General features: G+C 38.8%; 2 protein-coding genes across 4 annotated transcripts in view; one reads left to right on the plus strand and one right to left on the minus strand.

Moving 5' to 3' along the window:
- TSG101 (tumor susceptibility 101) overlaps positions 1-16095 on the plus strand; it is a 23730-nt gene extending 7635 nt beyond the window's left edge. The window contains exons 5-10 of one of the 3 annotated variants that reach the window (XM_049820022.1): positions 583-709; positions 3302-3368; positions 5093-5187; positions 10959-11161; positions 12630-12869; positions 14045-16095. In XM_049820022.1, coding sequence (XP_049675979.1) covers positions 583-709; positions 3302-3368; positions 5093-5187; positions 10959-11161; positions 12630-12869; positions 14045-14134 — 822 coding nt within the window. In that variant the 3' untranslated portion in view covers positions 14135-16095. The remainder of the gene's footprint in view (positions 1-582; positions 710-3301; positions 3369-5092; positions 5188-10958; positions 11162-12629; positions 12870-14044) is intronic. The other 2 variants (XM_049820023.1, XM_049820024.1) reach the window with 2 other exon arrangements.
- On the minus strand, positions 16006-22834 carry LDHA (lactate dehydrogenase A). Its single transcript, XM_049820025.1, has 8 exons — positions 22700-22834; positions 20974-21108; positions 20115-20232; positions 19189-19362; positions 18545-18718; positions 17580-17697; positions 17023-17146; positions 16006-16835 (listed from the first exon to the last, which is right to left on the minus strand). Exons 2-8 carry the CDS (start codon positions 21097-21099, stop codon positions 16671-16673), a joined length of 999 nt encoding a protein of 332 aa, XP_049675982.1. The 5' UTR covers positions 21100-21108; positions 22700-22834; the 3' UTR covers positions 16006-16670.
- Between the last annotated feature and the right edge of the window lie 3235 nt (positions 22835-26069).

Below are 26069 nucleotides of genomic sequence, written 5' to 3' on the forward strand. Positions count from 1 at the left end.
TGTCCTTATTTTGGCAAAATGACATCATGCCTATATTCAATGTAGTTATAAACTGAGAAGCCTAGTTTAGCTATTTTTAAAGGACGTTTGTGCCACTCCTTAGTGGGTTAGAGTATTTTTTTCTGTTGAGCCATTCTGAATCTGAGCAAAAGCTATATGCTGTATGAAATTAAAATGTCTGAAAACCTAAGTGATTTGTACTTTTTTCATGTTGGAGAGTGGATTTCAGTTTTTAAAAAATAATTATAATCCATCATTGTACAGTCATCTTCAGTCATTTATTGCCTTGCAGTTGATATGGAACCATGTATTACCCAGTTTTTTCTGAGTGTAAATGCTACTGCAGCTGTATTTTGCTATACCGTTTTGAATACCAGCTGGCTGGATTTGGTATCGGTAAAGGAATCCAAAAAAGAAGTTAAATATGCACATATATATACATACATATATTTTTTAAAAATACTAAAACCCCACCAATAAAAACATGGCTTTTGAGAGCTGATGGTATGGTATCATTTTGTTTCTAGTCAGTTAAATTTCTGTTAGCGAAATCAGCAACTTGTGATTTGCTTACCCTCACAGCCCCAGTCAGACTTGCTAGAACTGATTCAGGTCATGATTGTTGTGTTTGGTGAGGAACCTCCAGTCTTTTCTCGGCCTACTGCTTCATCGAGCTACCCACCATACCAGGCAACAGGCCCACCAACTAGTAAGTGGTCATGACTACTTATTTCTACAAATACTCAATATTCCAAAGTGATTGTTGCTCTGCACAGTTTGTCAATAAATGATGTATTCTACTCTTGAATGACTTTGTTGCTGGCCAATGAATTCACCTGTGCTGTACTTGACCTTTTTGAACTATGTTGGAAGAAGGTGTGTGGTTTTTTGGCTTTTGGAAGGGAGGGAAAAATCAGGTTTGTATTTAGAAAAAAAACCCTAAACACACACAAACACCCCGCTCAAGCTTCTCAAAACAACCAGTAACCTGTGAACATTCAGAGATGTCCTTAAAGAGATCATTCAGATAAGTCTCTTTGTATCTTAATTTTTTTTATTCTGATAATACAAGTCTGTCTGTTAAGTTTCCTGCAACCATTGATTTTATAAGCAAAAGCATATGGCTTGTGTTTCCTATGCCCACACTCCTGGTTTTTTTTTGTTGTTTGGTTGGTTTTTTTTAATAATTGCTGGCTGAATATGAAAAAAACTCCTGCCATGTGATTTTTCATTCTCTGTTGATTTGGTACTCTGACTTGGTGCCCATTCTTATTTTCTTGCAAAAATTCTCAAGACTTTCTGAATCTTTTATTTATTTAAACTTTTAGAGGCATATAATTTTAAGGACTGGGGATAGGTGGATGGGGGGAAAAAAGGGAAGTAGAAAACAGAAAATCCTAGAAACTCTTCCAAGAGGACACTCTGCACTGGGTGGAAGAAAAAACAACCAGTAGAGTAGACCTACTCAAGCCAAAGACTGGGGCAGGAGGGGGAACAGGTTAGCTGCAGATTGTTTTATGATATAACAGTTCTACGTTAATGTAATGGTAGAGTAGATGTATCAGGGATTATATATTTTTGCTGTATTTTTAAGGCTGTGTCCATTTTCTATTGAAATGCGGCTTTTATCAGACCATAGTTTTACATCTGAAAAGCTGAAGTACTATTCATTACAATTTCCAGCGGAAACGATTTTTAACAGGGTCTTAGGTTCTTAAGACTGAGGAAAGGGGTAGCAAACATAAATGGGACCATTAGGGGTAGCTGGTTAAAGGTGTTTGGGACTTTTTAGCTTGTCCAGCGCTAGCCTACCTATAAGAGCACTAGATGATTTTACTGTTCTGATTTTCCAAGAACAGCAGGTGTCAGTACAAGTATAGTTCTAGTGGAGACTGTGGCCTGTATTATGCTTTAAGGAAGGACTATAAATTGAAATACACTTGATTACTCTTGTAGTTGCTCAGTTCTAGCATAGCTGAAGTAATTTTAGTGGAAATGTTTCAGGATTTTCACATTTGTTAAAAGCTACTTAGTTCTACTAGTGTAATCAGTTTTTCCTTATTTTACAGACATTTAGTTTGGGGTTCTAGATACACTGTTTAAGAAGAAATTAAGCCCTTTTTAAAAAATTGAATAATTTGAAAGCATTAAAGGATGAAAATAGCTCAGCTCTTTAAAAAAAACCAAACTATTTGATGTAATATTCCTAAAAATTACGAGAAATGTGGAATAAATATATTCAAAACATAATTTTTATAATAGAATTGTCAGAGTTCCAAGAAGGAACTTAAAATGGCTGAGACTGTTAAAGCCTTAGACATTTATATGTGCTGATAAAAAAAATTTTTAAAGTATAACTTCTAAATAGCAGAAATTACTGGATAAAGAACATGGTTGGATTGTTAAACAGCTAATCAACTGTTGTGAATTCTAGCTACTCTGAAGGTACTTAAATTATGCACTTGTTTTTTAGTGACTAGAGAACAATGGCTGCATTTGATAGGTTATTTTCTTTTTTCAGCTATTATAAAAAACGGAGACAGCTGTTTACGTTTGTCATCATTAATAACATGCTATTTTTATTGAGTTCCCTAGCTGCAGATACTTTTTCTTAACTATCCACATTTTACTTGGTACAACTACTTGTGCTTTTTTAAATCAATACCCATTTTTATCCATGCAGTGGTTAGTTTAAAGTAATGCTTAAGAAAAAAATAAATATGCAGTGAAAGGTGTTCTAGCTACTTGTTCTAAGGAGTGTGTAATTGACTTCAACTACAGTTCTCATACTCTCCCTCCAAACAAAATACTCTTGAAAATATTTTAACCACAGTTGATAGGTAGAGGTGGAATCTTCAGAAATGCAAAAATTGCCTGCATTTTGTGAAAATGTGCTTCTATACAGAAAGGAAGTTCTCTAACTGGCCAATACATGGAGGGAAGGTCCACTAAAGTTTAGTCCTTTATGTGTTTTGAGGGGAAACAGCTGCGTTGGTCAGTTGGCACAGAGATAGCTCACAGCAAACATCTGCATGTATCCCTCTTGCCAAGCTGCAGAGGAGCAGCATGGGAAATGTCTGGGAGTGTTGTGAGAAGTGATGGTGTAAGAGGACGCAGGGTACATGTTTTTGAGGGGTTTTGGCCATAGAATGACCTCTTTCTCTTGTTTCATTGTGTTATACTGTGTGCATTGTTCAATAATATTTTCAAAACCATCTTACTGCAGCTTAATATATATGTGATCTTAATATATATTAAACTTCTGAAAAGTAAAAATACATAAAATCATTACTTTATTTAGCTTCCTATGTGCCGGGCATTCCAGGTGGAATATCTAACTATCCACCAGGAAGCACTCCAAACCCGAGGTAAGAACCCCTTTAAACCATCATCACTTTCATGATAGTTTCACTGAATAGTAACTAGTCTTAATTGTATTTTCTTGTGGTATATTTGTTGTATAATTATCGTGTTAGCAGTTTTTTGTAAAAGTGAGGACTGAATTCTTGTCAATAGCCAAAAGAAAGTTTGAGAAAGGTTTAGCTTTCTTGGTGTTGCTTGCTTCAAATACCATATACCTGGGTGATAAATATATTTTGAAAATTATTACCTAAATCCCAGATAATTATCTTGCTTCACTCATATATTGGATTAGTTTTTATAACGTTGATATGTTTACATGATACAGAAAGAAATGTACCCCTACAAGTTGGGGGTGTTCATGAGCTTTGTTATTATTGTTTGGGGTAATTAGCAACTCAAAACATTGAACAAAACAATTGCTGGATTAATACAAACCTTCACTCCAGCATAAATGTGGACTTAATTCAGAGCACTCTAGGAGAATTTGAAGGGCATAAATTATTTTAAATGCTTTTTATTAATACAAAACAAGACTTTTTAAGTATATTGTGTAATAGTTGGGAATGAAGTTTTTCCAGAAGACTTGCAGTTCTGTCTTAGTAAATAGTAAGATGCTGATTGCTGCCTCTTAGTGTGTACCTACATTTTTTCACATCATAACTAATTCTTTTTATTATTAATATCCTTACGTTCTGATGTTGTGTTAGGACCATATGAGGAATTGCTGTAGTGTATAACATTTTGATTTAAAAAAAATAAAACACTTAAAACCCTCTAAGCGTTAGGAACATGGGGTGTTATGTTTTAAGAAGTGAAAAATGGGGATTTTGATAAGTTCTTATGGCAACTTTTTTCCTCCTGAACATGTTTATTTAAAGTGCTCTTAATGTTTGTACAAAAATGAATGATAGAAGAACTATTTTTAAAGTAATATAATTTATGAATTAACAGAAAGGTTTTAAGAACTTTTGAACTTGCAATTATCTGGAAAGGCACAGAATATGCTTATTTTTTATGTTACATGTTTTTTTGTACCGTTTTGTTTACTTATAGCCATGGTTAATACTCTGCTGTATGCAGGTGTTTGTCAGTCTAGTACTGACTAATTTGAGTCCTTGTTTCAGTTGATAGTAAATGTATTTTAGAAAGGTTTTATAGACTGTCATGTCATATGTCATCTTGCAATTGTTTCAGGGAACAAATGAATACTTTCGCTTTCCTTCATCCTTCAGAGCAGGGCTGAGAATTTCTGGAGGAGTTTCATCTTGCAATCTTATTTTGCACAATATTTTTAGGTTTGCATAAAGCAGTTCAGCAGTCATCTTGTTAACTATTCTCATACTAAAAATTATTAAGTTGAAATTGCTTTTTGTGAATTTGTAGCTAGAATAATTTCTTTTGGATGCTTTCGGGATTTCGTATGACAAGTTGGAAATGGCATGGCAAGATTAAGAGATTGAAGAGAATTTGGAATGATCCAAATGCTTGACCAGGCAGTAACAACTAGATAGGGTTTCAGATAAAATGGTATCACCTTAAATCATGCCAGAAATATAAATTGTGGAAGATGTTAATGTGAACAGGAAAAGAGAAAAAATATAAGTTAGCCTGCAATTTAAACATTTTATTATGTAAAAAACAGTTTAACATGGTGACATATAAAGATAATATACATGGATGATATCTTACAAATAGTTACACAACATTAGCATATCTTTCTTTGTCACAGCAGCTACCCAAACTATCCTTATACGGGTGGTGTTCCATTTCCAGCAACCACTAGTGTTCAGTACTACCCTCCTCAGCCTCCTGTGACTACTGTTGGTGAGTAGCTTTGAAAGGATTGCTCTGAAGTGAAGCTTCCCTCTATAACTGATATGTAAAGAAAGAAAATAGAAAGAGGAATGTATTGTTCTTAATCTGTCCTTCCAAAGTATTGATCTTCAGTCAAAAAAGTTATTCAAAGGAAGAATAAAATACATTTTATGTTCTTTGCCTTATATTTTATTCAGTCAGGAACTTGATAAATTCCTGGTTTTGTGTAATGCATTGTGTGTGCTCTGAGTATTTTGAAGAATACTGCATGTAACTACCTTTGTCACCCTTTGACTGTAGGTAACTTTTGATTGTGTGTGTTGCTCTGTTCATGGTCATGGTTTATAACAATGCTTTTGTCCTCATTTAGTCATCTACTGGACTCACTTGGTTTATTCTATACTTTCTTTACTCACAAAGTCATAGCTATCTAAAGCAGAGGTTTCCAATGCATTTGGAATGAGCTTCATTTTTACTGAGGTTCTTCTCTAGCCTCTTCACTGTTGCTTCTTAATAGTCTCTACTTGTTATTTCCTTGTTTCTTCCCTTCAGCAGCAAGGTCTAGGGTGTTAATGTGTATCTTTTCCAGTTTGCTGCTCCCTGGCCCTTTGCTGGCAAAATACACTAACTTGGTTTCTGCTCTGCACCTCATTTTTAGTGTATGTGTAACAGATTGAGAACCAGTGATAAAGGTCATCTAGTTAAGTAGGAAGCTGGTGCAGTAACTTTCTAGTTGGATGATAGTCCTTTTGGAGCAGTTATGTGCAAAGGACATAGATTTGTTTGTGACCTTTTTCAGAATATCAATCATTTGTGGTCTCTTGCACCATGATGTAGAAGTGTCTCCATAGGTTCTTCATTAAGAAGAACACATTTGTGAACTCCCAGTTATTTATACACACTCTTCCCTCCAGAACTGTGTGTTTTGAATTTTTCATTCACACATGGGGACAAAGCAAGTTCACAGCTTGGCAAGGGAAGGTAGATGCTTCTACTTTACTCTTAAAATATTTGAGGAGTTGTTCTGTTGTTACAGAATTTGGAAACAATAGTAAGTTGTATTTCATATTCTTCTTGTGCCTGATCCCATTCTTTGTGTCCAAGTTCTTTCAGCCTTCTGAATTAGAAAAGTCTTCTCTGAAAGTTGTTGGCCATTTCAATGGTTATCTTCGCTCTGAGGTGATGTGTGTCTACCATGCAAAAGATGCTGTCCTACTTAAGTAGCTCAACCTGTACTCAGTGTTGGGGGGCTGTAGTTGGGTCCTTGGGAATTAATGGTCTCCACTGGCCCTTGTGTAGCGAGGTGATAAGAACCTTTCTAGGGAGCATCGGCTTTCTGCAGCATCTTTCTCAAACAGATCCAGTTTTGCTTTTATGTAGTAGAGAGTTAATTTAAAATGCAGATATGTCCTATTTCAGTTCTTTCCCTCATTTTCATCCCCAGTGAAGATGAACAGAGGTGGAATATCTGCCAGATATCATAGAAGGCTCTTCAAGTCCTGAGGTAGATCATCTAATGCCATGTTGTAATGTCAGATTTTGTAGTGGCAATTTAACATTAGACTGATACATTTGATGCAGCTAGGTAAAAGTCATACACCTGTTATATATGGTTTATCTCCTGTGCCAAATGAAATGCAAACATGTTTCTAATAATCCACTGTGTTGACAGTACTGTTTGGTTTTTTATAGTACAGTATTTTTTTTTTCTTTACAATGAAAATGTTCATTTCCTATACAGATTGTTTGGCTATGGTGTATTGTGATAGTTTATTTAGGAGCATATCAGGTGCTTTAGAGTTTTGTGTGGGTGGTGGCGGGGTGTTTCCTATAGTGAGCTTAGTTTGAATTAAGTGAAAAAACTCGTTCAGAGTAGCTTGAGTTTTTAATAATAGCTGTTTTTTTTAAATAGTCCTTCAGGGTTTTTCTGTCTGTTCAATCATCTGCCATTAATTACCTTTCTGATGCAGTTACTAGTTTGATGATTATGTATGGTCACTTCTGAAACCAGACTCTCCCTGGTAAAGGTTAAGGGTTTCAGTGCTCTCTGGATTTAGTGGCTATGTGCCATACAATCTTCCCCAAGCTGGGCTAATTATGGAAGTAACAGAAAATGCTAAGGGTTCATGCTCTTTAAGAAGATACATAAAATCTAATTGAGCTATATTAAAATGATCCTTTATATGTTCGAAGACCTCTTTCCTGTCTGTTGGCATTTCTATGTGAACTTCCATTGTGTTAGTTGTATTGTGATTTTATTTTTTTTCTCTGTCCTAGTTTACTGTTACAGTGAGCCTTGTATAAAATCTCCCAGAGTGAGCGCTATTGGGGGGGGGTGGGGTGGTGTAGAACTGATGACTGTTCTGACTTTGTGTTAGAGAATAATTCATTATGTAAAGTGAACAGTAACTGAAATCATGCTGATGCTATTCTTGAAGTGAAATCAGACCTTTTTGTTTTGATTTGGAACATGTATATTTACAATTGTCTGCCTTAAACAGGAAGTCCTAAACAGTGAATAAACTCTTTGTCCCAGATAGTTTGACTGACTTGGTTTAAGTTTTACTTCTCAGTGTACAAAGTAGTGTTCTTTTCTGCTTTTCATAAGAAGCAGCAATGATGAATTCCTGGGTTTGTGTGCATGGTGCCATCTGACAGCTCCTGTTGCTGATTCTAATAGATAGTTAACGAAATATTGAAAATTACCTTGTTGACTGGCAACAGAGTGAATTGCTTAAGCCAGAACTGTAAATCAGATCAAGTGTTGGGACATTTAGGTTTTCATAAGGCTATCTTTGCACCAGTTGATTAATAATTCAGTCTCTTTTTTCCAATAGTAATTAGCTTATTTTTAAAAAAATACACACATTCTGGTGCAATTTGTATTTAAGTAAAGTGCTTACATAACAAAATCTAATGTTTTCCTAATTTTAGAAGAATCTGGTGTATTGGTAAGCATGATGTGCATCTCCCCATAGTTCCTCTCATGTCATTTGCATAGCTTTATTTTTCCACATGCCTGGCTTAGTGTAGGTTTTGTGGACAGGAATAGAGAAAAAAGCATAGGGAAGAGATATAAATTTATGCAATCTTGTTCTGTTAGCAGCAGAAGTCCAAAAAATCCTCTGGATGTTTTAAGGATTCTGAGGTGTGCAGTCCTGTCAACAACAGTTTGCATTTGTTAGTGTAACAGTACCAACAGATGCTCCAAATAGAATTTTTTTTTTTTTTTTTTTTTTTTTAATAATGATGGTCTAACAGAAAATTGTTAATTTTTCCATTCAGATGCTTGTTTCTAAAGGCAGAGTTTAGATTTTTAAACTGTGTTCTGGATTGTTGCTGGTTATCAGGAAGATACCCAGCCTAAACCAAGAACACTGTAATGTCAAAATTTCACTAAACAGCCCACCCTTTTCCTGAATAAATGTAGTAAAATTATTGTAATCTTATTTCTAGCCAATAGTAATTTAGTTATTGAGAACTATCAACAACATATTAAAAAATACATTTATCACTGTTCATCTTAGTGTAATTTACTCTAAAAATACCAATGTTTGAAATACTGTGTTTAAATGGCAAAATTAATGTGTGGTTTGAGTTGCTTGTTTGCTTTTGCTTCTTCTGAGGGCCTGTGATTATTAAAAAAGGTAAAGAGGTTGATTGGATTTCAGCTGACTTGAGACACTTTCCTGAACCTTTGGGGAGGAAAAACAAAAGATCTGCTAATGGTTTTGTCTTTAGCTATGAAAGATTCACAGGAGACTTGATGAATATTTTTTTTACTTTGTAATTTTTTGAGATCTAGGGTACTGAGAAAGGTGATGTACATAATGCCACGACAACTTCAGGGTTTTGATAACTGTCTCTGGATAAAAAGATATACTGGTAAAATTTCTTTTTGCAAATTTTCTTTCCAGTTACAGAACTTCAAATCTCTCTACATTTCACCCATAAAAGTTTAGGCACTTGCTTTGTTAGTAGTTGTTACAAGCCAATTGAAATTTCACTGATCCAAAAGGTATGAGGCACAAGCATGGATAAACTGTGACACTAGTTATTCTCATAGAAGAATGACTGAAGTGGCTTGTGATAAATATGGCTACAGTTCTGTAACCAGTAGCCACTTCACGTTTTCTAGAGCAACCTGAGTTTCCTGGTCTGCAGATACACAGCACTTACCTTTCTATTGAAAAAGGTGTTAGTGACAGACTTGAAATTAGGTAATCTCATTGAAAGGCTGATTTGCAAAAGCAATGCTAATATTCAGGCTTAAATGTGAAAGCTTCTAGTGCTTCAGAGGGAGAGGGACTAATGAAATATATTAGAGAATTTTTTTCTTCTATTGTATTTTCTAGTATTGCTGCACGGAAATGTGATTTAATAAGCTGAAATTACAAGTTGTACTTAGCAATCAAAACAATCAAAAAAGGTAGTAACCTCTGTTGTTTTAACTCAGTTACAGCCTCTGTTGCGGTTTAATTGTAACATCAATCATTTATAGAAGCTAGTTATATAATACTAGAACAATATTGGTCAGTAGTTTGTTTGATTACTACTAAAATCACTACCCAGAGTTTTTGAGCACGCTGGACCAAGTGAAACTGGCAAATTAGTATACCTGCAATCAAATTGTATGTCATCATCTTTGTCTTACACTTACCCAAAATAGCTATGCTCGCTTTTGTTAGAATCAAATTGTATAGCTAATTCCACAGACTCTCTGTATGCTTGACTAATACTCTTTATTCGGCTAACATCAAAGAAGTATTTTATCCAGAGAGAATTTTTACAGCTTCTTCGTGGGTGCCACTACCTAATTTTTTAAACAATGTTCCTCTCTATCCCGCTCCAATTACAGTACCATGCTGCAGAAGTTTAAAAAAACAGATGGTAGGCCCAGTATAACACTGAACATGTACCTAAAAGACTGCCATCTGATCTTAGTCTGCTAGAACATATCTATAAACCATATGCTAATATGATTGATTAGTATTTCTCTCTCAGCTTTATAATCTTTCAATAAATGTTGCTTGTTAAAGTAAGATTACCTCAATAACAAATGTTCTATATTAATGCTGATTGTTTACTGCCCTCCCATACGTGCCCTAGGATGGCTAAATGATTGGAAAGACTAGATCATACTGTAGCTTTTTAATCACTTGATACTGTGCAGTAATTTGTCACTTAAACAGACCCTGCTATTTGATCCTCATAAATATAAAAGGGCAGCAGTTAAGATCTTTTTCATTGAAATTATTTTTGTTAGCTTAGTGTTCAACTATTTTTATTAATCTTAAAAAAAAAAAAGAAGGAAAAAAAAAAAAAAGAAAATTTCAAAACCAGTAATTGGCAAGCCTCAAGACAGAGTACCTATAGGCAAATACACTGTGTGAAGCCAGCCATTACATTAATTGTGCTTGAATGCATGTATCCATTAATTCCTGTAGAGTTTACCAGAAATTTATTCTTCTTTAAAAGGACTTAGACTAGCAACAACTGTAGACTTCAGAGGAAATGGCCAGCCCATTTTTAAAGGAAGATTGTGGATATGAGAATAATAAAGTGAATGAATGGATGCATACTCTTAAATTTGCTTGTGTACATCTTAATGTGTTCAATCTCAGTGTGGTCTCTTCACTGCTGCTGTAAATTATTATGGAAACCAGTTTATTTTACTGTCTTGTATTGCTAAAGTACATACAGCAAGTTAGCCACTTTTTTCAGACTGGCTTTAAGTGCAGAACAGAGTTAATTTTATGCTTATGAATTTTCTTGTGCAGGACCCAGTAGAGATGGAACTATCAGCGAGGATACCATTCGAGCTTCCCTTATTTCAGCAGTCAGTGATAAACTGAGATGGCGGATGAAAGAAGAAATGGATCGTGCACAAGCTGAACTCAATGCCTTGAAACGGACAGAAGAGGACCTGAAGAAAGGACACCAGAAACTGGAAGAGATGGTAACTCGCCTGGATCAAGAAGTGGTAAGCCGAGATGAAACACTGCTCTGTATCTGAGTCCTAGTAGTGAACAGAAGCAAGTAATTAATTCATTATTAAGCATGATAGAAATATCAATCCTTCCATTGTGTTGCTTTTTAAATATATATTCTCTTTCACAATTGAGGTGCATGTGTTCAGACTGAAGCAAGTCAGAAATATCAGTGACCGTAAGATGCATTGTCCTGCATGTATCTTACAAATGTCATTGTTCAGTAGCAGAGGAACAGTATTCTTTTTTCCCCATCTCCCTGTGAAAGTTGTCAGTGGTGTGAGATTATTTCATAATTGTGTCTCAGTTTCTGGATAATTATGTGTAACAGCAGCACTGGAAAACATTTTCGTGTCTTAGTGCAGAGATGCTAATTTTAGTCACAGCCTTCTTGTATAACCTGCAGACTTTCCCTTTCCCAGACAAGAGTCTCTCCTACTCGGTATGCTCAGAAATTCCTGCAGTTTTTCATTAAGCCCTGACATCATCTGCTTAGTCCATCTGCTCCTTGCATTACTGCTTGGGAGTAAGGTTTGGGGATTGATGAGCAGTTTCTGAAATCAGCTCAGTGCTCAGATATGGTTTAAAAAAATAATTAGAAATTATTAATCAGGACTAGAGAACAGGGGATACCATTATGTCACCGTATAAATCTATGATGTGCCCCCTTAAAACGTTGTGTTTAATTCTAGTCTTTCATATCTTGGAAGGAAAGGACATAATAGAACTGTAGATGTTTGATGCAAAGGCAAGAAGGATGACCCAGCATATCAGACAGCTTCTGTATGAAACATGACTAAGTAAGCTAGAACTTCAGTCTGGAAAAAAGACAGTGGGACCAGAGAGACTGTAATATAATAGTCTGTACGGCTTTGAGTAATGTGAGGAAAAACACAGTGGTGTACAGTCTATTCCAGTGTTAGCTGTGGGACATCAAAAATATCAGGAGGCAAATTCAAAAGTAGCAAAAGGAGGTACATCTCGTACAGATGTAGTTAAATTAGTTACCATTAAGTGGGTAAAGCCAGCATATTTTGTTTCTTGTCAATACAGTTACGTGTTTGATCCACGCTCAGCAAACTTACACAGGAACTTACTCCAAAAGACACATTTCCAAAGAAACTAATTATTTTGGCTTTGCTTTTATTCTCTTTAGCTAGTTTAAAGGGTTATTTTTCCTTACATGGCACCTTCAAAATACTTAGACTGTTAGTATGCCTTCCCTACAATTACAAATTGGTAATGGATTGACATTATCTAAAACAGCCTTTACTTTTTTAAAATGAAAGAATCCGAAATCTATAGATTGGTAGCTCTTTCTTTTGTGAAAATCATAATAGAGATGAGTAGAGAAGTAAAGAATCAACTGGCATGTCTAAAAATCTTTCATCTTGACAGTTGTATCACAAGAAGACATTCACCTCTTGAGACCAAAGAAATAAATATCTTAATTGTTTTTAGGCTGAAGTTGACAAGAACATTGAACTTCTCAAGAAGAAGGATGAGGAGCTCAGTTCTGCCTTAGAGAAAATGGAAAGTCAGTCAGAAAATAATGACATAGATGAAGTTATTATTCCTACAGCACCACTTTACAAGCAGATCCTGAACTTATATGCAGAGGAAAATGCAATTGAAGACACCATCTTCTACCTTGGGGAAGCATTGAGACGTGGAGTGATAGATCTAGATGTCTTTTTAAAGGTAGGTTTCTTGGGATGTTTTTAAGATGTGCATTTTAAATACGTTTAAAAAATACTTCAAACTCTTTTGTTCAGCTTATTAATGTTAGTGATCTCTTCACTGAAGAGGATCCTGTAAGAACGTGAATACTTACATGTTGAAACATAAATTTTAAAAGAGGAATTTCAGAATTAAGATAAAAGACCAATTTTAAAAGCATTGTAGATAGGAAGTCATTTATCATTAGGGTGCAACAATGTCAGCATAAGCTTTCCATTGGGCTTGCATCCTAATTCTGGATAAACTAACTTTAAGGGTGATGGGAATACTCAAACAGCTTTTCACTTGCAGTCTATGGATGCCTGTGCTGAGGCAGCCAGTGGAGTGTTAGGATTGCAGGGGGGGGAAAAAGAAAGCCAGCTAGTTTTGTGTCTCTAGCAGAGACTCTCTTAGACAATTTGTTCCCTTTCTTTGCTGTCCTTAATGCTTAAAGTTTTCATGATGTCTGACCTAATAATCTTCCTTTGTTTTGAACTTATGTGCATGTTGATGGCACATGAAGTAAAAACAGGTCTGTTGTTATTTCGAAAAGATTAAAAACACTTTTTAACGTGGAATAAAACTACACAAAATGTGTATGTCAGAGTAATTAATGTTGCCATTGAATCTGGAAGGATTAGTGTGCAGAAGTGTCAATAGTCTGTAGTGGGGCCACTGGGTAATGAGTTACCAGTCCTTCCTTTTTCTCACAGTTGAGGTTCACCCCAAGTTACCACTTAAGCTTTGCTTTTATGTACAATGCAGGACTTAGAGACTTATTATTTCCTTCTTATGTAGCTTGCTAGTTCTGGTTATCTGCTGTTAAAAAAACTGTTCTCTGCCCTATGGGAAGTGCATTCATCTGACTTCACCTTGGAGTACATATTACTACTTTTCTCTCTGATAAGAATATGTGCAGAGTTAATAATTAAAATCACAAAAAATATACTATAGTATATTGCATTTGGCAGCTATCTGCAGGTCATTTTAAGCCAAGAAAATGCCATTTAGTAGACTAATGCATTTCGTGTTTCCAAAAAAGTAACATCCCGTTTGGGTCATAGAATATGTCATGCTTTGAAAATTTGAATTGCAATATAATTAAGATCGTATCAAAACTTTCCCAATAGCCAGCTGTCCTTCTTTTCTTTCTGCAGCATGTACGTCTTCTGTCTCGCAAGCAGTTCCAACTGAGGGCATTAATGCAGAAAGCAAGGAAGACTGCTGGACTCAGTGATCTCTACTAAATTCTCAGACTTTAACTGGGAAGTTAGATTTCCTTATGAAGCAGCCATTCTCTTAATATTTCTCTTAATCAGTAGGTGCCCAGAATAAGTTATTACATCATTCAAGTGTAAGATATTTTGAATCAATAATATATTTTCTTTTTGGTAAAGACTAGCTTTTATTAATGCACTTTCTATCTCCTGTAATCTTTGTGCTGGTGGACTTACGCTGAATAAAACTTGTTGCATATTTTCTTCCTCTACAGAACTGTGTATGATGTGCGTGCTTTACAAACAGGCCTGGCTTATGCCGTGTCAGCTTAACCATACTTTCACTTTACTTCTGAGATTTGGAAGACTTTTTAGTATCCTGAACTGGAAAAATTCATGTTTTGGTGTAACTAACCTTTGTTATGACCAGTAAAGACTGAAAATTCAGAATTTCAAGGCCCTGCTGTTTGACCTAGCTGTTGACAACCAAGGATTGTTTTCTTGAAGTGAGCCTAGCAACTGTTACATTGACTTGCCTGTTCTACTATCAGATCACGGTCATAGTGGAGTATACCTTATGGTGCCTTAAGAAGCCTTGATGTATACTGCATTTTTCCACCAGAAAATGCTAGGCAAAAGACAGTCTGCTACATTTGGTGTTGTACTACCTGCCAGGCAGAAAACACTACACACCAGAATGCCACAGGAAGCATTGGACAGAGCCAGTGGTTAAACACTGCACTGTCTGCAAAAGAGGGTATGTTATACAGAGCATCTCCCAGTTGGGAGTGCTGTAGGGATTCATGGTGCTGCTGTCCTTGTCCATTTGCTTTTGTAGACTGCCTCTGCAAAGCTAGCTTGAAAACTGAAGTTTCTTGGTCTTGGTGCAGTAATCAGTGTGGCTCAAAACTGAGCATTTGTCTTAAGGCTTTTGATGTTACCATTGGATCTGAGGAGGCTGGAATTCATATTAAAAAGCTGGGGTGAGACTTCATGAAACAAAAATTGTCAGTCAGTCAAGTCCTGTGCATCTTCTGAAGGCTTTGAAAATGCCTTCATACCATCTTTCGGTCATTAGCATAAAACATGACAATTCATAGTCACTATTGCTATGTGCTGTCTTTCCAGGTGCCATTTTTGTCATGTGGATAGAAGAGAAAGCAGTACAGTAGCTACAGCTTTTCCTTAATTACTGAAGTTGCTTCATGAGCACTTTCAGCTTATTATGAAATACTTTGTTCTGAGAAGTATCACCAGCTGCAGTCCATATTAAAAATCTACCCTGGACTTAACCTGGTGATCAGTTTTTGTGTTAAGCTACATACTGTGTCCTAATGTTAGAAAAAGCTAAGAATAAGACCTTTCCCTCATCATTGTAATGAGGTATATTGTTTTAAAATATTAATGACAGAAGATAGTTAGTTCTTCCTTATCTAACTTGCTTTGAGGAGTAACTTTGGTCATTGTTTCTATGTGTGGCTGCTATTCCAGAGGCGATGCTTTTGTGCTCAGCAGCAAGTTGACTTTTTATGGATGTCAAATACTTGGATGTGGAAAGATTTCTTCCTACATGCATTTTTGGGTGTACAGGTAAGGAAGACACTTCCCTTTGTTGCATTGTTTCTCCACTCTAGCAATGGCAGTAGAGCCTGTTTCTCTGCATTAATAGGGGCATCAAGCTTAACTTCTGAGTACTTAAATACTTCTGTTTTTTCATTCCTCCCTTGAGACTGTATACTACATAAATACCTGGGGCCTATAACAGAGTAGCTGCACACATAACCTTATTACACAGGTGAGGTGTAAGTGTGACTGAAGAAATTATTGTTCGATTTAGATGGCTGCAAGTGGAGCTGCATTTTAGAGAGAAAGCCCTATAAAGAAAAACAAGGAGAAAGAAGTAACAGTTTGTGGTTTATTCAGTGTTGGAGCTGGTACTACAGTTGGACAGTCACTGTCTTGTTGTATACAGAAACCTTAATGTTTTTAAACATGCTCAGGAGACAAACTCGCACCTAGGCTGATATAGTACACAAAAATAAGGTTCTCTAAAAAAAAACCCAACAAAACAACTGTATACACAAAAATTCTAAAGCACTGTTAGGAAAATATATTTGGACCTACCAACAGTGAAATATTTAAGCTATTGAGCCAGCAGAGAGGGTTGGTCAATTGGCTTGACAATCCTTTAACTGCAAGAAAATAGTCTTTGGTTTCACATTGTGTTATAATTAGTTACTTATTGTTCTGAACCAACATTAAACAAGATGAGGAAAAGGCAAAGGGTTTTCTAGGCAGTGCTGCTTTGAGTGCTGGATTTCAGTCACACCACTTCACTGTACAAGACTAAGTTATCTAGCTCTGGCTAAGAACACAGGTGTCTGAACAGGGAAAACCCTAGAATAGTCTTTTAATGCTATCTTCAGGAAACATTTGTTCAGATTTGAGCTTTTCGTGTGTTCTAGTTGAGATACATACATTGAAAGATTTGACCTACTTCGGAAGAGCAATGCAAGACAAACCACTAAACCTGTTAAACTGCAAAGAGTGAACTACTAGAGCAGATTTAAAATTGTAGTTCCTTCTGGATCCCCCAAAGTGTATCTGCACTCTTCCTTAATTTGTCCTCTTCTTCAGGTTTTAGGATCATCTTCACTACATCAGTAATGCCACTATTGCCCAGTACACAAGGAACACTTAGGAACACATCTTCTTTTATTCCATGCATGCCCTGAAAAGTAGGTAAGGGAATAGTTAGGCTAGAATTCATGTATGTCTGTGTATTTTATAGAATATCCTATTGGGAACACTCAACTAAATTTAGTTGAAGTTAAACTAGAAAGTTATCACTGCTCTTCAGCATTCCCAAGGTTTTTAGTTTTCAGTAGGACAATAGTTAGTAAAAAGGGGCTGCTTACCTTAACAATTGTAGAGATCGGGTGCACTCTCCTCAAATTCTTCATAATAGTTTCAGCTAGATCTGCCACAGAAAGTCCAATAGCCCATGATGTGTACCCCTTCAGTTTGATGACCTCATAGGCACTGCAGAGACAAAGTTACTCATTAAAAACCAAGAAGTATCAACTGAAATATTTAAAGTTTGTAAGAAGGGCTTTTGGGGGTGCCTTCATCAATTGGGAGACATTAGAAGCTTGACTGATTTGCCGACAGGACTGAAATTAACTCAGCAGTGAAGAATTCTATTTCCATTTTACACTACTCCCCACAGTTATACTGGAAAGTTGGAAGTTAAAGCACTTTCCTAATTTGAAGTTCACTAACCATGAAAAACTAACTCTGCCAAATCTACATTATTCCTTAAAATATTATTTCAAGTTCTGTGATGTCTGCATCTTGACATTTGTTTTGGGCTATGGTATTATGAAACCAGATACAGATACTGCAGTTCAGAGGCAATACAGGTCTTACAGGAAGAAAAAAAAAGTAAAAAAAAAAAAAAAAAATCAGTATTTACCTCTCCACCACCTGCTTATGGACATCCTTCCAGTGTTCCTTGTCTGCATCAGTTCCCAAGTCTGGATGAAGAGCCTTCAGGGAGACGCCAGCAACATTCACTCCACTCCAGACAGGTACTGAGAGTTGCACATAGATTAATTATCTCATAAGAAAACTTAGTTTTGTCCTCCTCAAATTAACAGTTAACAGAAGATATAGTTGGATTAATCTGCAACACACATGTCACTACGATTTAGATAGGACTTTAAATATAGTATGACCTATGAGACCAATCTAAATTGCAGGCCGAGAACCTAGGAGCATAGAAGCACCTTTCTTTATACAGGATGTCACAACATTTGACTATATCTTTACTAAAGCAAACCACTGAGACAACATGAACTAAAATGACAGTAACTCTGTATTTTGCAAAGGTTGCTCAAAATAGGAATTTACTCCAAATGAGTCCTCCTGAGTGTCAGGAAGCAGACAGTACTGCTCTGGTGCTGCTAGAGAAAGCAGAGGTTAAGTAAGGAGAAAGTTGCTTTCTCCTGTCCTCTAGACTTCCCTCTGCACTTCAATTCCTATATATAGATCTTGAAGTAATCAAGAGATGCCAGTAAAGACAACTGAGTGACTACCAGTAGGTATAGTGCAGATTTTTGGGAGTCCCTTGCAGAGAACTCAACCCTCTTGCTTCTTCAGTTTGTTTTTTTGGAGAGTTATGGGAACAACTTAGCCTAGAAATTTTTAGCCTCCTCAGGTTACAGTAATGACCTTTTCCAAGCAGAGTAACTCAGGTCAAATATAGATCATCTAGGGTTTCTCTATGCAGCAGATGACTTAAAGGTGGACTTGCACTCTTAAGATGCTTGCAGTGCAAAGGTTTTTGAGCAAGGTTTTGCTATAGCTTTTGGAGATTTTTCTTGCAAACAAACTATCAGAAAAAGTTCTGTGTAACAGCCAGCTGGATTTCACCCTTACCACTGGAATCTCCATGCTCTCCAACAATCCATCCATGGCAGCTCAGAGGATGGATGCCCAGTCTTTCTCCCATGAGGTGGCGGAAACGGGCAGAGTCCAGATTGCAGCCACTACCAATAACACGGTGTTTAGGAAAACCACTGATCTTCCAGGCCACATAGGTCAAAATATCCACTGTAAGTAGAACAGGGAGGATAACAAGTGCCACTTGTGAGCAGTTTGATAACTACAATAGTATCTTCCGTTCATCTGTAGGATTTTATCTGCACACTGGTTATGTGGAATAGAGAATAAAGTAATGCCCATCACCAAGACCTGCAGTGGACTAACAAAATGACTGTTTTAAAGGCAGAACTGAGAGGCTGTTTCTGCTACGCATGCAATTATCAGTGCCCCTTCCTGTGTCCTATGCTAAAGATCACTTAAAATGCAACTGAATACCCAAGTTGGAGGCAATTTGGTTTATTTCTCAGAGGACCAGCTTGCTGAGTGTGAAAAGGGAAGATGACACTTCTTGCTATGTGGTTGTGTGGTGTGTTTTCTAAAAGCCTATGCTTGGTCATAGTAGTACACTAATGCCACCTTACTGGAGAAAACACTGTTCTCTAAAACAAATCCTCTTGTTAAGGCAACACAAGACAAACCTGGGTTTGAGACAATAAGCAGCTTGCAGTCAGGACTGTATTTAACAACATTGGGAATGATGAATTTGAAGATATTCACGTTGCGCTGGACCAAGTTAAGGCGGCTCTCTCCTTCTTGCTGACGGGCACCAGCAGTGACAATGACCAGCTTCGAGTGTGCAGTGACACTGTAATCTGCAAACAAAAGGCTGTGTCAAATATGACCTCTTTCTACACGGTTCAGAAGAGGAGTTCTCAGTTCCTTTCAGTATTGATATCTAAAATTCTCAAGTTGGAGGGTGCTGAAATTCTCCTGGTAATTGTTACCCTAGACTTTGCTTCTCTAGAAAGTTAAGGGGTTTTTTAAGTTAAGGGTTTTTTCATTGCCACAAGTGGCAACCTTAAGGGCATGTCAGAATTTTAACATCTAGAATTGGGCAATGGTATTACATACTTCTCAGGCACAGATGGGTATGGGGTAGCTGTCAGTATGGCATCCAGTGCCAGTACTTTGTAGAAAAGGAAGAATGCTCTGCCTTGATAACCTACTACCTGTGGCCACTGGAGCTGCACATTAACTAAGGTATGAGATGACTAGCATTTGCCCTAGTCAGGTTGCCACTAAATGTAAAGCTGTCACATATTTATAGCCAAGAAGCAGTAACACATTCCAGGCTAACTGGCTGTGAAATAAAATTCTCAAAGATGCAGAAGTACTTGAGAAATTCTTCTTTCTATACTAAGCGATGAACTCTGGAACAGAGGATTCCTAGTTGGACTGGCCTTAACAATGTATATGAAACATTATCAGCTGATCAGAAGTGAAGTGAGCTTTCCTCCTAACAACTATAACGACAGGCTAAGTGCTAGACTTGGATGACCAGTTTGAGATCTGAAGTGGCTATCTTCATTTGGAAACAACAAGCACATTAGAGCCAACTACTTGCCTTTGCCAGAGACAATCTTTGGTGTTCTAAGGAAGAGGCTGCCATGCTGCAGATCTAGCATCTCTCCTCTGAGCTTGTCTTCCACAACATCAACAAGGGCAAGTTCATCAGCTAAGTCCTACAAGAGACCAAGATTAAATAGTAAGTTTATTGCCTCTTTGCTCAAGTATCCGATTTGTGAAGTTACAAGTGTTTTAAAAGCAGTGATCTATTTAAGCAATTTTGCTTATCTGTATCACTTTACTTGTTCCAAAGCAGAGTACTTAAATTAAGTCTTTGCGATATCCACTTTATTGAGTTAGTTTTGTACTTTTCATGTCCACATTCTGTGTGGAATAGTTGTACAATTTAGCATAATAATGATAAAGAATAACTTAACAGCTGTTCATAAACAACCTGTTTTACAGTTAAGAAAAGCAAGCCTGATGTTAAACACAGCATTTTCAATATAATAATGCAAGGCAGAGGACAAGTCATTCAGAGTGTCTAGGACCACTTTTTCCAGTCCACACTGCAAAGAAGTATTCCACCACACTCTCTGCTTCAGACTAAGTGATGCCTCAGTTCTGAGAAGGGATTTTGGAAGTCATTCAAAGGTAAATGCAGCTTTCAAGTCAAAATGATACACAGAGCATGTTCTATCTGATACTGGGATAAACTTGGTTTATAAGAGCTACAGCTATTTGTTCTCTTGCTTGAAGACTGCTGCTTCATTTCAGGCCCAAAGAAAAGAATGGACAACCAAAAGTTCATCTTCTGTGCTAGCTCAATTAGTCTAATAAGGGAGATTATTTTTTGTCCCTCTTCTAGGCCTCAAATAGTCGCAACTGTGCTGCTTCATCCCAAGCATGACACTTACCTTCATCAGGATGCTGATAGCACAGGCCATTCCAACTGCACCCACACCAACCACACTGATCTTATTGTGGGGATGACTCTGCTCCTGTTTGTGAACATTGTGGATGAGCTGATCCTTGACAGACATGGTGCACTGCTGCAAGGAAAGCAACAGATTATTTCTCCAGGCTTTGGAGCTTTTACTAATACCAGAATATTTGTATCAAGCAAGACTGACTTTATTCCAGGATGATAAGAAAAGGGATCTAAATCACATGCCTAAAACATCTGGCAGTACTGCCTGTATGCAGCAAAATAATAAAAAAACCCAAATTATTGATGGCAATGCACTGTTTAAGCTTGCTATAGTTTTCCCTCAAATACTGCCTGAGAACCGTTGATTATATAGCTGGGTGGCACTCCAGCAGCATTAGTAGAATGTTCTAAATGACCATCCATATTAGATTTAGGTAAAGGACGCCATTTTAGTACTTCTAAGCACAGCATGATCTGGCAATCTCCATTCTACTGCCCTGAAAAACTGGTACTCCGTGCCCTGAAGCCTTCCCAGAGCTGAAGTTGTACAACACTTAGGGAAGCCCTTCTTAAGCACAGTGTGTGATCCTCAAAGTCAACTTTATGGATTTATTTTAAAGTGAAACTGCAAAGTTTTGAATTAAGATGTCTAGAGTCTGGTGTTACCACCTCTCCTGCTCTCAGTTTTTTAGCTACCAGCTACATGGCAGCCTGGTTATATGGCTTCTGATCTGACAGCCACAGGTGTACTGAAATGCCACAATGATGATGGAGTATGGTGCTTTCACCCCAGTGTCCTTGCAGAAGCCAACACGATGCTTTCCCAGGTGGTGTTGCACACTTCCGCCTTGCCTGAAGAGCCCGAGGCAGGGGCAGCCTTGCAGATGGATGCAAGTATAGACACAACATGATTTTAAAGTTAGTGCTAAACAGGCAGCAACTGGTTCAGAGCAGGAAAGGCCAGGCAGCGTTGGCAAAGCACATAAGGGCTGCGAGGTTGGGAGGGGAGGAGGGACAGGAAGCCAGCAGTGCCCATATTTAGAAAAAGTTAACCAAGATATATCAGTTTTCACTCGCAGTAGTCTCCTAAGTGTGGCCCAGTATAGTGCACGCTCTCTCCGTGTGCCAGGTTCTCCCTTTGCACTATAAGCACTTCAATGTCCCGGGCTGGTGAGGAGCACCCACTCCAGCATTTCTCAGTCACACTCAAAATTTTTGTTTTCAGAGTGCTATTCCCCTGAAAGAAGCAGGTTAGGGGGAAGCCAGCAGCCGGGGTGGTATATTAAATGCTCTTTTTCCAAACGCAGCCCTGAGCCCATCCTCACAGCCCTTTGCAGGGTCACTCCCAGCACCCTTCCCAACAGGCAGCTCCCTGGGGCCACATCCATTCACACAGGCTTGAAGTCGGCGGAGGGAGCACGCAGGAACCTCAAGGAGGAGAAGGGGGGGTTGTGAGGAAATCACGCCGGTTGCACAAGGCGGCCCGAGCAGGGCGTGGTGCCTCTCCACACAGCACCCAACGCGGCGGCGGGCTCAAGTCCAGGGCTGCGCCCGGCAGCTCCTCGACCCAAGCGGGGGGGGACTCGGCCGAGCGGGCGGCGCCGAGCGGACGGTAGTCCGCTCGGCGCCGCCCGCTCGGCCGAGTCCCCCCCGGGGCTGGTGGCCAGCGACGCCCTCCCCCCTTCCTTCCCCCAACCCGTGAAGGCACTTACCGAGCGTCCTCAAGCAAGCGCGGCGGCGGCTGTAACGGCGGGGAGGGGAGGCGGCCTCTGCCTTAAGTAGGGGCCGGGCGGCTGACGTGAGGCGGGCGGGTCGCCACGGTGGAGGACGTGCCCGCCGACACGTCGGGGTGGAGAGGAGGGGGAAGTTGTACCGGGGCGGGCGGGGGGGGGGGGAGGGAAGTGGACGGTAACCTTGCACCCGTTAACGGCCGTTCTGGAAGGTTCGGCCCGTAACGGTCGGCACCGTGAGGGAAGCTGAGGCGGGCGAAGAGGAGCTCAGCGCCGGCCCCGCAGCCCTTCTGGGGGCTGTTAGGCGGGCTCGTCTCAAGCCTGAGGCGGAGGAGGGTGGTGAAGCGGTGTCCTGGCAGGCAGAGTCGTGTCGTCGGGGAAAATTTCCTTCATTTTGTTAATAACCGGGATGGGTGAAGGGGTAAGGAAGATGCCCAGTGCATGCGCAGCCGGCAAACGGTGCCGGCGCTGGAGAGTCAAGGGGAGTTGAAGCTGTTCCTGCCCTCGTTTGCAGGCTGCACCGTCGCTGCCCGGGCAGTGCCCCATCGCGCCGCGTCAGCCCCGGGGGAGCCGCGGCCGGCCCCGCCGCTCGCAGCCAGCACCGTGCTCCTCCTCATCACCGGCACAAGGCGTTCGGGTTTAGGGCCGTAGTTCCAGATGGAGCCTTTTGTCTGGTGGCTAGAAACCCGCTTCTGATTTCCATCTAAATCTATAGGTATTTGGGGTTTTTTTGTTACACACATCCTTCTCTGTCGTTTACTTCCCCTTTCCGTATATTTACATACCCAATTCCCGCTCATCTGTTTTGTTAGGTTACATAAGCTAAACCTTTTCAGTCTTGCGTGATGCAAGCTGCTCTCTGGCCATTGGGACATCCTTTCTGCAGGACTCTTTCAGTTTGAATGCTTTTCTCTTGAGAGAGGCTGCCTTCTGGAGCATTTTAGACAGTCGTCTCAGCAATGCCTCAAACTGGAACACTGATGTTTTCCTGTCCTTACTGGAAATACCATGATGGGACTCACACTTGTCTTTTTCACAGTCACACCACTCTGTCAGCTCCCTATCACCCTGTGGTTGGTTAGTAAAGCCAGGTCCTTCTCCTCTTTGCTTATTTCTTGTTAGGATACCAACATAGAGCAAAATATATCTTTATTATTTCCTGGATGCCTGAAGTTTCAATTTTATACTACACTACAGGGTTGTCCCACAAAATTGGCTTTTAGTAAACCCATGCTACCTTTTATCCCTTTATTCATTGAATTTCATGTTTGTAGTTAAACTTGCCTTCAGAAGTTTTTCAGAAGAACTGCACGGACATCAAAAGCACAGGCCCAAACGTCTTCCACCATGGCTCACTTTAAATACTTGCTGTTCTCTGGTCCTGTGGCAATGCCTCAAAGTCAGTAAATTTACTTAAAATCTTTGCACCTGGATTTGTGGTTTACTGTACCTCAGGATTCTGGGACTGAGAATGTCTGGTTCCTCCAGTAGACTCTCTTGAGTTTTGCTTGCCAGCTGGCTGTGTTCATTTACTATCTTGTATCCATTTCTCCCTTCTACCCCTCTTCTTAGGCATCCTGTCTTTACTCCATGGATTAACATGTTCATCCTTAATGAAAATCAGGGAAGCATTAATTTAATCTTGTGTGAGTAGCTGGGTTACCTTTATTTTCCCATTCTTGTTTTACAGTGACCCTTTTTTCTTCCTTTTTTTTTTTATTATTATTATTTCTTGTAGCTATAGTACCTTTGTGATGTTTGTCTTAGTTTCCTTTGGGGATTCAGACTCTGGCTGATTTTTGGCAATATCTATCTGCAGCTTTTAGAATGTACTCGACTTCCTTTTTGAGGTGCTTATCTTGCTATGGCAGAAGGCCTTCCTTACTGATCAACCCCTTTGTCTTCCTCTACCCATACCACCCTTTCCATCTCTGTTTTGTCTGGGATGTCTTTTCTGTCTTCTAAAGTCACTTTATATAGTTTACCTCTTTAGTCACTAGAGTCAGCCAATGTACAAATGAGGAGGTTGTCATGGAGGTCCTGATCTCTCCACAACCTCATCCCACTCACAGTGCATGCAAGCATAAAACATGGCCTTTGGTCATGCTAGACCAGAGCAGATCACCATCTGAAGATGGGTATATCTCATCACACCTAAGGCTTGTACTCATCTACCAAACTCTGCTTTACAGCTGAAGGAATTTTCTACTGCTGTTCAAGGCACGCTAATGCCTTGTCACAGACCATCCCAGTGACAATTCCCTTCTGCTGTAGTGATCTGACAGGAACAGTAGCCCAAGGCCTCATCATTTCTTTGACAGTCCATTAGGAAAACAAAAGAAACAAGAAACACAGGTGAGAAACATCTGAAAATGCTTGAAACATAGAATAAGGAGATTTGCATGAAACAAGCCAGAAAAATACAAAAATTTTGGTTCTTATTATAAAGACCAGCACTTCTACCTAAGGAGGTTAAATATAATGACCTATCTGTTGCAAAACTAGATGTGCTTTGTTCCTTGCTGCTGCTTGAGGAGTGAGTGATGCTTGTGAGATGTGTCATGTCAGAGGAGACTGGTTGCTAAGGAAGGGAAAGTGCGGGTAGATGCTGAGTAGGCCTAATGCTGCATGAATGCAGAATAAAAGGAAACCATATAATGTAGTTCTGTCCTTCTGCATTATGCTGGGTTCACTGAGCATCTTGTTCTACCAGAAGTCTCAAGGATAGATTAGGAAGTTTAGTTCTGCACCCCAGGAATTTACAGTGCCTTTATATGAATGGGACTAAACATCTCATCCAGAGTTTGGGTTCCAGACATCTGGCAAGACAGAACATGAACATTTGACAGGAATGAAGAAGAAATATTTTCTCCCTATAAAAAATTTTACTTCTGAAGAGTTTATATGTAAGATAAGAGGCTTCTAAGACAAGACTGGCTGGACAAGTTAATGCGCATTTTAAAAATATGTAACTAATGTAGACCAAGTGGTATTTTACTACTGTCATGGTGAGACCAAGGCTCCTAAGAGAAGAATGTTGGTATTATAAGATTGGTCTTACCCTGTGGCTCAGACAAAATAAACTTGCTTGTTACTGAGAACAGAACCGAGACCAAATCTCTGTTGTTTGTAACATAATGCATCAGGTTGTCCTTAGCTGTCTGGTGCCTATTCAGATACCGGAGGTCCTACCTTTAGTAGAGTAGGCCAAAGCAAGCTAACTAGGATGTTTCAAAACCATCCTGGTCCCAACATGTCCTTGATGATGATAAGCAGATCAAGAGGCCTTGTTTTGTTAAAAAATAGCATTAGCTTTTAATATGCCAGTGTTAATTCACCTGGGTTACAAAAC

The sequence above is a fragment of the Accipiter gentilis genome, chromosome 17 (assembly GCF_929443795.1).
Source record: "Accipiter gentilis chromosome 17, bAccGen1.1, whole genome shotgun sequence".
NCBI lineage: Eukaryota > Metazoa > Chordata > Aves > Accipitriformes > Accipitridae > Astur > Astur gentilis.

Excerpts from the sequence above, each read along its gene's own strand:
- LDHA (XM_049820025.1), bottom strand. The coding sequence starts at position 21,099 with ATGTCTGTCAAGGATCAGCTCATCCACAATGTTCACAAACAGGAGCAG. Across the intron at positions 17,698-18,544 it reads AGAGCATGGAGATTCCAGTG|TACCTGTCTGGAGTGGAGTG; the intron begins GTAAGGGTGAAA and ends TGCAACTCTCAG. Across the intron at positions 16,836-17,022 it reads CGATCTCTACAATTGTTAAG|GGCATGCATGGAATAAAAGA; the intron begins GTAAGCAGCCCC and ends CCTACTTTTCAG.